This window comes from Pan troglodytes, chromosome 2 (assembly GCF_028858775.2).
Source record: "Pan troglodytes isolate AG18354 chromosome 2, NHGRI_mPanTro3-v2.0_pri, whole genome shotgun sequence".
NCBI classification, from domain to species: Eukaryota; Metazoa; Chordata; class Mammalia; order Primates; family Hominidae; genus Pan; species Pan troglodytes.
The window spans coordinates 51,837,182-51,851,035 of NC_086015.1; the positions used below are offsets into that span (position 1 = coordinate 51,837,182).

Consider the following 13,854-nt stretch of genomic DNA (forward strand, 5'->3'; position numbering starts at 1 on the left):
TCCTCCTGCCTTGGCCTCCCAAAGTGTTGGGACTACAGGTGTGAGCCACTGTGCTTGGCTTGAGTTTTCCTTTTACATGTTTCTTTGCTCTTCATCATGAAATTATGAGTTCCTAGGGTGTCATGAACCTTGAGAAGAAATGTAAGTTGATGTGAAGCTTGAGGTTCCCGAGTTTCATTGACTGGGGCTTGAATCTGGCTTTCCCTAATACTAGCAAGGTGTTAACTTACCTGATCCTGTTTCCTACCTGCTATCTTCAGGACTACAGTGAAGATATTAGAGCTGAAATATAGGAAAAGCACCTGGCTGTGGTCAGTGCTCAACCCTTATTCTTGGGCATGGTATGCCCTTGATAAATACTGGAGAGCTATAGCCTTGCCTCAGCATGCAGTGTGCTGTGAGGTTGCATGATTGAGCACCTGCTGCGTAGGAGACACTAGGGTGAAGAGAGCTCTATTTCAGAGATGCTTCTTGGTACTCTGGAGCTTATAGCCTCAATAGGATGGGCCATTTGATGGTTCTGATGGAAACAGCTATAGCAATTCCATGCAGCATTGTGGATGGTGGCCCACTGGGTCTTGTGGCTAGCTACCATCTTTCTCATTATGTAATTTAACAAAGCGGTTGGCAAGAATGCCCATGTTCCTGGTAAGTTACTTGTTACTGCCCTTGCCAGCATCTTAACTTAGCTGTCTGATTTCTTACCTGTAATGCCATCAGACTCAGGCTACAAAGAGCAAGCTGAACAATAAAAAAGAGCAAAAAAAAAAAAAAAAAAGAGCAAGCTGAGTCTTTCACAGCCAGCACAAAACTTTGAAAAACACTGGATCAATAGCAAGAATGTGCATTTTCTCTCCAGGTACATGGTCAGAAGTGGGCTCAGTGAAGTTATGGGATTGTAACAACTCTCTCCCAATTGCTGAAAATGCTTAATGAGATAATAACTAATCATTGAATCATTTATTCTTTTTTTTTTTTTTTTTTCAATCCAGCATCCCTGGATGTGAATGAGGACCCTCCTTAAACAGGAATGGAGAGGTTGAGCTGGTCATTTCCAACCTTAGCTTCAAGGCAGAACTGGAATTAGTTTCAAAATAAACCTTGATCCTAGGCACTTAGTTCTAGAAGATCCTACAGGCACGTCTGCTGTAACTCTATGTATGTTTTCTGTAAAATCACATACCTATAAAATAAAAAGAAAAAATCACACATCTATAATATTATAAGAGAGCTTATGGGAAAAATAGAATTGGGCCAATGCAACTGCAACTTTGTGACCAAAATATGACAAAAAACAATTATTGGTGCTTGGGAAGATGCTTTGGACCACCTAGACAGGCAGCTCAGGGTGATGTGATGCTGCAAATGTACAAAGAGCCGTCTTCTTCTTTTTTTTTTTTTTTTTTTTTAAGACGGAGTCTTGTTCTGTGGCCAGCCTGGAGTGCAATGGTGCGATCTCGGCTCACTGCACCCTCCGCCTCCCGGGTTCAAGTCATTCTCGTGCCTCAGCCTCCTGAGTAGCTGGGACTACAGGCACACGCCACCATGCCCTGCCAATTTTTGTATTTTTAGTAGAGACGGGGTTTCACCATGTTGGCCAGGATGGTCTCGATCTCTTGACCTCGTGATCCGCTGGCCTCGGCCTCCCAAAGTGCTGGGATTATAGGCGTGAGCCACCGTGCCGGGCTACAAAGAGCCTTCTAATGTGAGCAGAGCTGGCAGTTACCGAGGAAGCCCAGGTGGAGGTGGAGTTCTGAAACAGCCACTGTGGTAAAGGAGTGTGTGCAGCTGGGACTGTGGGGGAGGAGGGTTGGAATGCAGGACTTGCTTCTCCCCCAACATTTTGTTGTGAAAAATTTCAAAAATACTGAAACATTGAAGAAATTGTATAGTGAACACCTTTGTATCTACCACCTTGATTCTCTATAGGTATAGGCACTCAATTTTAATAAAAAAAAAATAGCTGAAAGGGCTTTTTCTTTCCTGCTGAAGATTATAATTCTACTCCTGCTTTTTCAGCTCCTTTGCTTTCAGAATTTTTTGAAACAAGTCATGTTTTACTGATATCTTTCTCCTCTTTACCAATTGTATATGAGTCAATTTGCATTCCACAAATGAACATCTTTGTAGAACAGGTGGTTTCTCAAGCTTCAGGTGTGTGTGGCCATCTCTGCTCCCCTTCTACCCCATTTACTGTACTGAAACCAGAAGGGCAAAGAGAGCAAAGAGTGCATGCATTTCTCCCAGCCCCCAGACTAGTGACTCTCTGAATGTCACCATTTAGGTGGTTTAAAAGGACCTTAAGCCTTCCTTACCCATATATTTCCGCCTTCCTTACCCATGTATTTCCACCTTCCCGTGGAAGACTCAGTGAGTGTCTTAATTTTCGTTCATGTACCTCAAGTTGTTGGGACTTCTTAGAAATGTACTTTCTGGTTACTAATAAGTAGCATTTAGCCCCCAAATGAATGGAAGTATTTGGAATGGCAGGTTGTTCTCTTTTAGAAAGAGGGAGAAGGCTGGTAAGTGTGTGTCTGGTTTTAGCTCTCAAGCTGGACCCACATAGTCCAGTCGTCCCTCTCTTGCCCAGCTCTTGGAGGGAAAGAATGATTTGAGATTTGGTGGCTGAGGTAGCCATCTGGGGAACGCATAGCAAAGGCGTAGGTAGCTACCATAAGAAGCAGACACGTGGTGCTTTTGAGTTGACGTAGTACCAAGGCTTTCAGCTTTCTCCTGTTGTCCTGTCACATCCTCACAACTTAAGACTAAGAGAAGTATATAGGATGGGTGTTAACCTCATAGGGGGTAGCTAAGGGAACAGGAAGAGTTTGAGGGCTCTCTCTAAGGCTGTCACATATCACATCATATGAGACGCTTGCCTTCTTCCTGTGTGGCATTGTTAGTGCTGTTCCTCAGAACCTGTGGCTGCTCCCAGCACTGTCCAGCAGCCCTGTTGCCCAGAGCTCCTCACGGATGCTCTGAGTGAGTCAGTTCAGGGGTCTGTGACTGTGAGGGGTGAGAACATGTCGCCCTGATGCCCTCTCTCTTTCCCCAGATCGGGCCCAGCACAGGCAGCGTCAGTGCAAACTTCCCCCACCCCGCCTTCCACCCATGTGTGTCAACCCTGCCCCAGGAGGGACCATCTCTCGAGGTAAGGGAGGAGCCTTGCCTCCAGCAACAGCTTGGTCCAGGGTCTGTGGGGAGGTGGGTGGCAATGGGAGCCCTGGTGCCAGGGCCACAGCCCTCCAGAAAGCGAGTGAGGAAGGGTGGGGTTAGCAGAGCTATTGGAGCCCTGAGGGAGAAATTACTTGGAAAAGTCTGGATTTTATCATGATCCCTTGACTCATGGCCTGGACCCTGTAGTCTTCTTGGGCCTCCTTGTGTGGCCTGGACTAAAGCCTAGGCTCAGTTTGGGTGGTTCTCTCAGCACCCGCATGGAGAATCCGCAGGGCTTGGGGCATCGAGGCTCCTAGAAGTCCCTGATCAGGTGGCTCAGAGAGCAGGGTGCTTGTAGCAGGGCTGGAACAGATAGCCCTGACTCAACCCTAGTGCTTTCCATCTTGGAGGCTTTGGGGATACACACAGATCACTTTCCTGTCTCCCATGTGGCACCTCAAAGCACTTTACTGACATTAAAATGTGCCTCTCAGTCCACTTGGCAAGGTAGGCTGTCCTTTTGATTGGGGAGAATGTTAGAGCACCAGGTAAGTGGCAGCTTACCTCAGGCCCTATCAGTACCCAGGGATGGCGCCAGGGATAGGACCCAGGGAAGCATCGCTGCACATGAGCGCCTCCTCTTCTCCCTCAGACTTATTAATATACCTTTTCCAGGCCTGCTAAGGCCAGTGCTCCTGGAAGCCTTTTTGTCCTAATAGTTGCTCTTTTCTGCCCCATAGGCTGCCTGTTCACACCCCTCTGCCTAGCAGAAGGAGCCCTGTTTTAGGTCATAGAGTCATTGTCTCATCTAGAGACAGCATGTCTACTCTAGGGTCTGTCTGTAAAGTGCTTTGAAGGTCAAGAGCTCAGGAGGAGTGTGGGGAACACAGAGCACCTCAGTTTCTGCAGCCCATGCTGCTGCTGCGTCCCAGGCAGTTTTCACACTCCTGCTGCCGCGGCCCTGACTACTGACAGCAGGATAGAAATGAGTACTTCTAGCCCCCTGACCATTTGACTTAGGTTTTAAAGAAATGCCACCCCCCTACCGTTACCAAAACAAGAGTTGATTGCCCTTTTTTTTTTCTTTCTTAAAATGCCCTGTAACTCGAAAAGGCTGAACGTTAACATTTCCAACATGGCAGGTGAGTGGCTCTGAGAGTGTCAGATGTGCTTTGGCTAAGCTTGAAGACGGTTAGTCGGGGTTAACCCGGCAGTTGGCTAGGCAGTGCCTTCTTGAGCACACGCCGCGGAGAACACTGATCGCAGGATGGGCAGTTGCTGCCTCTGGGGCAGCCCCACAAGTGCTGTGCTCTCTTCCCCAGAGGAGTGCAGACCTGAGCCTGGTGGTCTCTCCTCACAGCTGCGCCTCCAGGAGGCATCCGTGGGTGTGTGCATTTTGCCTTCTCTCTCTCAGCTAGAAGCAACAGCCCCTCTTGGCCTGCGGATAGCGATCAGGCCTCTCCCCTGTGCTTTCTAGCTCCCTAGAGGCTTCACTGGTGCTCCTGCCCTTAAGGAGATGTGTTGCAGCAACAGTCTCTCTGGTGTTTATATAAGGAAAACAGTGCACAGAAAATGGTGGCCATTTATCTTGATCACAGTACTCAGCAGAATCAGATTTGGAACTGAAAAAAAATGATCACCTCCCTACCTCCTTGACCCCCCTTCCTCCACTGCCAATGTCTTCCCAAGGCTTCCTTCCAGGGTAAAGGGTGAGTACATCAAGAAACTCACCTCTGGCTGTCCCCTGTCACTCGGCCCCACCTACTCAGATTTGAGACACAGCACCATGGGATGACACTTCTGGCAGGATCTTGGGGGCCACAAAACTGATCTTTCCTGTCCATTGCCTCAAATAGATGTGTGCCCTCTTCTTGATGTGGTGGTTTACGTCAAGAGACTTGTGGCTGGCCGGGCATGGTGGCTTACGCCTGTAATCCCAGCATTTTGGGAGGCCAAGGTGGGTGGATCATCTGAGGCCAGGAGTTTGAGACCAGCCTGGCCAACATGGTGAAACCCCATCTCTACTAAACATACAAAAAATTAGCTGGGCGTGGTGGTGCATGCCTGTAATCCCAGCTACTTGGGAGGCTGAGGCAGGAGAATTGCTTGAACGCAGGAGGCGGGGGTTGCAGTGAGCTGAGATCGCACCACTACACAATAGCCTGGGCAACAGAGCGAGACTCCATCTCAAAAAAAAAAGAGACCTGCGGCTTATGTGGAAGGGGAAGCCATGAGGACGGATGACCTGGTAGGGCAGTCGGGTGCCCACCTGGCTCCTGTAGCTCCTCTTACCCGTCTCCTTGCCAGCCAAGTGGATCCTTTCTTGCCATTTTGACCACGTGTAATATATCTATATATGGTTGGGTAAGTTGCCAAAATATAGGCTGAGACCCCTGGTTTCTTTAGGTGTTGGTGGTCCCTTCCACTGTCCCTCCGGAAGTTCTCTGCTCTGCCCCAAAGCCTGAACTATCTTGGGCTTCCTCTTGTTGCCTTTTTCTGGGGCCTCCAAAGTATAGGTTCCTAAAGCATTCTCCCGTGTATTCAGCAGATCCTTTACGCCTTAATTCTGTGCTGCTAGATGTAGTTGTTTAGCACATGTAGTACCAGATGTCATCCCCGATCCAGAAGTGGATAGAGAGATTGCTGAGCCAGTAAATGCTTTCTTTTTTCAGAACTTCCCTCCTTTTTCACAGGGAAAGGAATCAACTTTCTCTCCTCCAAGAATACGGAGAAGGCTTAATGTTGGTGTAAAGAAAGGGGTGCATGCGTAAGGCTCTCTCTTTTTTTTTTTTTGCCTTTGTTTTATTTCTTCTTTCTATTTTTATTTATTTATTTATTTATTTATTTATTTATTTATGAGATGGAGTCTCACTCTGTCACCCAGGCTGGAATGTGGTGGCATGATGTCAGCTCACTGCAACCTCTGCCTCCTGGATTCATGTGATTCTTGTGCCTCAGCCTCCCTGGTAACCGGAACTACAGGCATGCACTAGCATGCCCAGCTGATTTTTTTGTATTTTCAGTAGAGACCGGGTTTCACCATTTTGCCCAGGCTGGTCTCCAACTCCTGGGCTCAAGTGATTTGCCTGCCTTAGCCTCCCAAAGTGCTGGGATTACAGGCATGAGCCACCATGCCTGGCCTTTTTCCTAACTTTCTTTTTTCTTTTTCTGATGTAGTTTCGCTCTTGTTGCCCAGGTGGGAGTGCAATGGTGCGATCTTGGCTCACCGCAACCTCCGCCTCCTGGGTTCAAGTGATTCTCTTGCCCCAGCCCCCCGAGTACCTGGGAATACAGGCATGTGCCACTATGCCTGGCTAATTTTTTGTATTTTTTTAGTAGAGAGGGGGTTTCTCCGTGTTGGTCAGGCTGGTCTCAAACTCCTGACCTCAGGCAATCTGCCCGCCTCAGCCTCCCAAAGTGTTGGGATTACAGGCATAAGCCACCGTGCCCAGCCCTTTTTTCTAACTTTCTTTAAGGTCCTTTACTGATTGATTGATTGATTGAGATGGAGTCTCACTCTGTTGTCCAGGCTGGAGTGCAATGGCACAATGTCGGCTCACTGCAACCTCCCTCCTGGGTTTGAGCCATTCTCCTGCCTCGGCCTCTTGAGTAGCTGGGATTACAGGCACCCGCCACCATGCCCAGAGCTAATTTCTGTATTTTTAGTAGAGATGGAGTTTCACCACACTGGCCAGGCTGGCCTTGAACTCCTGACCTCAGGTGATCCACCCTCCTCGGCCTCCCAAAGTGCTGGGATGACAGGCATGAGCCACCGTACCTGGTCTTTAAGGTCCTTTAGAGGAGGAGTTGGTAATCTTTTTTTTGTAATCATCAGGTAATAAATATTTTACGCTGTGTGGGGCATATGCTTTCTGTTGCAGTTATTTGACTCTGCCATTATAGAATGAAAGCAGTCATAGATAATAGCAAATAACGTAGTAAATGAGTGTAGCTCTGTTCCAATAAAACTTTCTAACAACAGGCAGGGGTCTGGATTTGGTCTGCAGGCTGTAGTTTTCCAACTCCTGCTCTAGACCAGTGAGGAGAAGATCACAGAAGCAGAAGAGTTCCAAGAGCTGCTGTAAAGAGTTGCCCTTATCTTACAAGAGTCATTGAGGTTTGTGGAGGTGAAATACTTGCTCAGGGTGACTCTTGCTGTTAGAACCCAGTTGAAATAAATGAATAGGAAAAGGGGACTGCATTAGTCCATTTTCATGCTGCTGATAAAGACATACCCAAGACTGGGTAATTTATAAAGAAAAAAGGTTTAATGGATTCACAGTTCTATGTGGCTGGAGAGGCCTCACAACCATGGTGAAAGGCAAAAGGCACACCTTACATGGTGGCAGACAAGAGAGAAAGACAGAACCAAGTGAAAGGGGTTTTCCCAGCCGGGTGTGGTAACTCATGCCTGTAATCCCAGCACTTTGGGAGGCCGAGGTGGGTGGATCATGAGGTCAGGAGTTCAAGACCAGCCTGGCCAATATGGTGAAACCCTGTCTCTACTAAAAATACAAAAATTAGCTGGGCATGGTGGCACGTACCTGTAATACCAGCTGCTTGGGAGACTGAGACAGGAGAATCGCTTGAACCCAGGAGGCAGAGGTTGCAGTGAGCCGAGATCGTGCCAGTGCATTCCAGCCTGGGTGACAGAACAAGACTCTGTCTCAAAAAAATAAACATAAAAAATAAGAAAGGCCAGGCGCAGTAGCCCACGCCCGTAATCCCAGCACTTTGAGAGGCCAAGGCAGGCGAATCATGAGGTCAGGAGATTGAGACCATCCTGGCTAACACAGTGAAACCCTGTCTCTACTAAAAATACAAAAAATTAGCCGGGTGTGGTGGCGGGCACCTGTAGTCCCAGCTACTTGGGAGGCTGAGCCAGGAGAATGGTGTGAACCTGGGAGGTGGAGCTTGCAGTGAGCCGAGATTGCACCACTGCACTCCAGCCTGGGCAACAGAGCGAGACTCCATCTCAAAAAAAAAAAAAAAAAAAGAAAAGAAAGAAAAGAAAGGGGTTTCCCCTTATTAAACTATCAGATCTCTTGAGACTTACTCACTACTATGAGAACAATATGGGAGAAACCACCCCCATGATTCAATGACCTCCCAACCACGTCCCTCCCATGACACATGGGAATTATGGGGGCTACAATTCAAGATGAGATTTGGGTGGGGACACAACCAAACCGAGACAAAGACCCCCCTGGGAACAAACTAGTTGGTTGGCATCCCTGGTTTTTTTTTTTTTTTTTTGTCTTTTTGAGACGGAGTCTCACTCTGTTGCCAGGCTGGAGTGCAGTGGCGCAATCTCGGCTCACTGCAACTTCTGCCTCCCGGGTTCAAGCAATTCTCCTGCCTCAGCCTCCCAAGTAGCTGGGACTACAGGCGCGTGCCACCATGCCCAGCTAATTTTTGTATTTTTAGTAGAGATGGGGTTTCACCATGTTGACCAGGATGGTCTTGATACCCTGACCTCATGATCTGCCTGCCTCAGCCTCCCAGAGTGCTGGGATTACAGGCATGAGCCACTGCGTCTGGCTGATTTTTTTTTAACATAAAAATCTAAACATCTGTACAACACATGTGTTGTAAACTAGAAAAAATAGTATAATGAACCTGCAAGTACCTGTCACCCAGCTTCAACAATTAACAACTCATGGCCAGTGTTGCTTTGTGTATAGCTCTTCATTTTGGCTTCTTTAGAGGCAAATCTAAGAAATCATGGCATTTCAGTCTTATGCCAAATGGCTGTCAGAACAGAGTGCTATCCTGAGGGCTTCCTCAAGTGCCACAAAGGGCTTGGGTCCTGCTGTCCAGGTGGGGCCTTTCTGTCTAGACTGTTGTCTCCTTCAGCTTTCAGATACCATTTTCTTTTCCTTTTTTTTTTTTTTTTTTTTTTTTGAGATGGAGCCTTGCTCTGTCACCCAGGCTGAAGTGCAGTGGCATGATCTTGGCTTACTGCAACCTCCGCCTCCTGGGTTCAAGCGATTCTCCTGCCTCAGCCCCCCGAGTAGCTGGGATTACAGGCGTGCGACACTATGCCCGGCTAATTTTTGTATTTTTAGTAGAGATGGGGTTTCACCATGTTGGCCAGGCTGGTCTCGAACTCCTGACCTCAGGTGATCTGCCTGCCTCGGCTTCCCAAAGTGCTGGGATTACAGGCGTGAGCCGCTGCGCCTGGCGAGGAACAGCACTTTCACTGCTGGACTTCACGCTGGACCAGCTCAATTCTTGGCAGTTTCCAAAGCTGGGTGTTTTCACCTTCCCCTCCAGCCCTGGGGATTAAATCTGTTTCCTGAAGAGGTCTTCCTTGGCCTGGCTCCAGATTTTCTTTTTCGTTTTTTAAACTTTTAATAGAGTTGGGGTTTCACTATGCTGCCCAGACTGGTCTCAAAATCCTGGGCTCAAGGGATCCATCTGCCTCAACCTCCCAAAGTGTTGGGATTGCAGGCATAAGCCACGGCGCCTGGCCCTGGCTCCAGATCTTCACCAGGTTTACTTTGTAAGCCATTAAATAAGATGGGGCTGCCAATTTGCCAGAGGCACGTGAGAGGTAGTTAGGAACAATTGGTAGGACCTAGAGGGAACTAACTTCGCTTCCTTAGATGACACTGAGCTAAGGCCTAGCATTATTTTCCCCCCAACAGCCTCATTCCATCTTCCTGCCTTCCATCCACACGACTGCTGGTTTAGATTTGCTGGAGAGTGAGCTCTGCAGGGTCCTAGCCCTGGGCAGCGCCGAGCCCGCCTACTGAAGGCCCAGGGCTGTGGTGAGCGAGGACGGGCTGCTGATGCCCTCGCCTAGGCTTGGGCCTCGGGTCCGCCCGGCCCGCAGGGGGCGCGCGGCGCTCGGGCCGGCCGCTCCCGTTCTCTTCGCCCGGTCCCTGCCGCGCACAGGCCTCGGGGTCGGTGGGAGCACGATGGCGGCCGCTAGGAGACTCATGGCGCTGGCCGCCGGCATCTCTCCGCGCCTGCAGCCGCTGGGTCCCCGCGCTGCTGGGCGACAGGGTCGCTCGCGCGGCTTCTCTTCAAGCTGCGCCCACCCCGACCACACCAAGGAAGCCGCCGAGGCCGAGTCAGGGATGGCCCCCGGCGGGCCTGGGGAAGGCGACGGAATCTTGGTGAACGGTGAGGGCATCGGCGGGGGCGGGCGGTCCGCAGCGCCCTTGACTCCTGGGATGGCAGAGCTAGGGGCGCGGGCCGAAATCGGGCCTGGCGGCCGGGGGTCCTCTCTTCCATAGTGGCCAAGTTCGCCATCCGTCGGCGGGCAGCGGCCTTGCTGTTTGTAAAGCTTAGCGTGACACAGGCCCTTATGGACCCTTAGAAGTACCTGCTCCCGGCAAGAATAGGTGAGAGGTGCGAGACCTCGAGGGAGTGGGGAAAACGAGTAAAAGTCCAACTCCTGCCAGGATGAGTGGCCAAGGGCTAGAGCTTCTAGGGACAAGCATGCCCTCACCAGTGTGAGAAATAGCCCAAAGTAACTCCTGGGACATCAGGATCTCAAATAGAGACAGAATGACTGTTCTGGTGGATTCCAGCTTTGTGCCTCCCAAACAGTGCAGAGGATAAAACTGTTGAAAGCATCAAGGATGGGTAGAGAGCGGCAGCCTCCACCAACCTTATAGAGCTGAAGGTGGGGGCGGGGTGGTGGTCTCAGTGCAGCTCTATTGTTAAACCAGTGGGTGTAATGGGCTACTCGAAGTTGGGTCCCTCTGTGACGAAACCCCCCTCGCCCCGGCCAAGTCCACTTAGATATGGTTTCTTAACTGCTTAACTGCTTGACTCTTAGTTGCTTTACAAGTTACCGCTTAGAGGGAGACAGGATCAGGTGTCCTCCATCCTGGCCACTTGACACAGGAGTCTGTCCCAAGGAAACAGTCTCAAACCAGGCAGCAGAGTTACATCAGAACGCTTGGAAGCACTTTTTGAAAATATAGAGTCGCCTCCAACATCGCTCCCATTCTCAGGTCCCCTGTGGGGAGCTGGATGTCCATGCGGTGAAAAAGCTCCCCAGGTGATCAGTGTACCCGCAGGTGCACATGTGCATATATACAGCTCCTTTTGGAGCTGCCAGAGGCTAGAGTGGAGAATGATATGGCCCCCCATGTTCCTAGCAGACCTCTTCATGACCTGGTTAAGCCTTGTGTCTGGTACAAGCTTACCCTAGGTAGATATCTCTTCCCTTTCTGCTCTGGGATTAATCCAAAAAACAAGTAAAAAGAAGCGAGGTACCTCTCATGGTATCTGATGCATCAATTTTCCCCTTGATTCCAGAGAACTTGGGGGAGGAGTAATTCATGCCTGCTCAGATGTAGAGGTTTTCTTTCTTTCTTTTTTTTTTTTTTTGAGATGGAGTTTCACTCTTGTTGCCCAGGCTGGATTGCAGTGGCGCGATCTTGCCTCACTACAACCTCCGCCTCCCGGGTTCAAGCGATTCTCCTGCTTCAGCCTCCCAAGTAGCTGGGACTACAGGCGCCTGCCACCAGGCCTGGCTAATTTTTTGTATTTTTAGTAGAGACGAGGTTTCACAAGGTTTCACTATGTTGGCCAGGTTGTCGAACTCCTGACCTTGTGATCCACCCGCCTTGGCCTCCCAAAGTGCTGGGATTACAGGCGTGAGCCACCACGCCCAGCCAGATGTAGAGGTCTTTAATCAGTCCCCACACATTGTTTGGTTCTGTGGGAGTCTTTTGCAGTGTGCTTAGATACGGTTGAGAGCTGGGGCCTGGTATTCAGCATCTGGATCTCATCACTTGAGATACATGGGGCCAGGTCTCTCTTGTGTGTGTCTTATTTTAGGAAGAGCCTTGCATTGTCTTGATCTCCAGTTTGTGTGTGTGGTGGATTTTTGTTTTTGTATTTTTTGCTTGCTTGTTTGTTTAGTGTCTTCTTTCAGACATCAGACTGGGGGGTTTATTGACCAACCAGGCTTTTGTAGGTGATGTATGAAATGAGGAGATTGGGCGGGGAAGAGGATGCTGGTAGGATCCCTTCTGTGGTGTGTGGGTCATTGGCCCTTCTTCAGGAGATGGTTATTCAAGTGGGTCTGGCCCCACTCTTCCCTGTAAACCCTGAAGTCATTCCTCTTTTCTTTTCCAAGATGCTCCTGGGTGGTTTGGGGTCATGAGCCAACATCCTCAGAATCCAGCCCAGGGTTGCCCTGATACACACCCTGTGGAGTTTTTAAAAGAAAAAGAACAACTGTAATGCTTTTGTTCTTATTTTCTTAGCTTCTAGGGACCTATTAAAAGAGTTCCCACAGCCCAAAAATCTTCTCAACAGTGTGATTGGAAGAGCCCTTGGCATCTCACATGCAAAAGACAAACTAGTCTACGTGCACACAAATGGACCGAAGAAAAAGGTAACTCTGCTGGTGGCAAGGAAAAACATTGGTATGACTCAGAAAGGAGGCTGTTTGTCCTTTCTGTCTTAGGTTTCTTTGTCAAGGAGGCCATAGAATGGGTTTCCTGAATTAAAATGGTCAGCAGAGACTCAGAGCAAAGCTAGGTTTGAAGAAGAGCCAGAATACACGTGCCTGGTTTAGGGAAGGGGAACACAGGGCAAATGAGGTGCCATCTTATCTAAGACAGGCGCCTATGCGGATCCTTGGTTTTTGCCCCCATCGACTAAGGACTGCAGAGGGTTAGAGTTAATGGTAATTCTTGCCCTTAGAGTCTTATAGATTCTGGAACCATAGAAGCATGCCAGCAAACCATTCTAGATGATTTTTTAACATTTATTTTATTTATTTTTGTAGAGACAGAGTCAGAGTCTCTCTGTCACCCAGGCTGGAGTGCAGTGGCGCAATCATAACTCACAGTAACCTCAAACTCCTGGGATCAAGTGATCCTCCCGCCTCAGCCTCCAAAGTAGCTGGGACTACAGACAGGTGCCACCACACTCGGCTAATTTTTTTTATTTTTTGTAGAGACCGGTTCTTGCTATGTTGCTCAGGGTAGTCTCAAACCCCTTGGTTCAAGGGATCCTCCCTCCTCAGCCTCCCAAAATGCTGGGAGACACCACTGCTCTCAGTCTGGATGATTTTTAAAGATAAAGATGGGGCCTGGTTGTGGTGGTTCGTGCCTGTAATCCCAGCACTTTAGGAGGCGGAGTAGGGAGGATCCCTTGAGCCCAGGGGTTTGGGACCAGCCTGGGCAACATAGTGAGACCCCATTTCTACAAAAAATGAAAAAGTTACTCAGGCATTGTGGTGCAGGCCTGTAGTCCCAGCTACTAGGGAGGCTGAGATGAGGGGATTGCTTGAGCCCAGGAGGTTGAGGCTGCAGTAAGCTGTGATCGCGCCACTGCACTCCAGCCTGGGCAACAGCGTGAGATCCTGTCCCCCACAAAAAAAAAAAAAAAAAGATGAGGCTGGGTGCGGTGGCTCATGCCTGTAATCCCAGCACTTTGGGAGGCCGAGGTGGGCGGATCACGAGGTCAGGAGATCGAGACCATCCTGGCTAACATAGTGAAATCCCGTCTCTACTAAAAGTACAAAAAATTAGCTGGGCGTGGTGGTGGGCGCCTGTAGTCCCAGCTACTTGGGAGGCTGAGGCAGGAGAATGGCGTGAACCCGGGAGGCAGAGCTTGCAGTGAGCCGAGATCGTGCCACTGCGCTCCAGCCTGGGCAACAGTGCAAGACTCTGTCTCAAAAAAAAAAAGATGAAGATGGATCCCAGCTTGGCCTCTGGCTAG

General features: G+C 49.4%; 1 protein-coding gene across 31 annotated transcripts in view; it reads left to right on the plus strand.

Annotated features, from left to right (window-relative positions):
- DHX30 (DExH-box helicase 30) overlaps window positions 1-13,854 on the plus strand; it is a 47,604-nt gene that overhangs the window by 12,337 nt on the left and 21,413 nt on the right. For 8 of the 31 annotated variants that reach the window (XM_063805730.1, XM_063805723.1, XM_063805726.1 and 5 more), the window contains 3 exons: window positions 3,056-3,151; window positions 4,270-4,298; window positions 12,390-12,520. In XM_063805730.1, the coding sequence (XP_063661800.1) occupies window positions 4,292-4,298; window positions 12,390-12,520 (138 nt within the window). In that variant the 5' untranslated portion in view covers window positions 3,056-3,151; window positions 4,270-4,291. Of the gene's footprint in view, window positions 1-992; window positions 1,159-3,055; window positions 3,152-4,269; window positions 4,299-9,806; window positions 10,288-12,389; window positions 12,521-13,854 lie in introns of all 31 variants that reach the window. The other 23 variants (XM_054681810.2, XM_016941003.4, XM_024355450.3 and 20 more) reach the window with 7 other exon arrangements.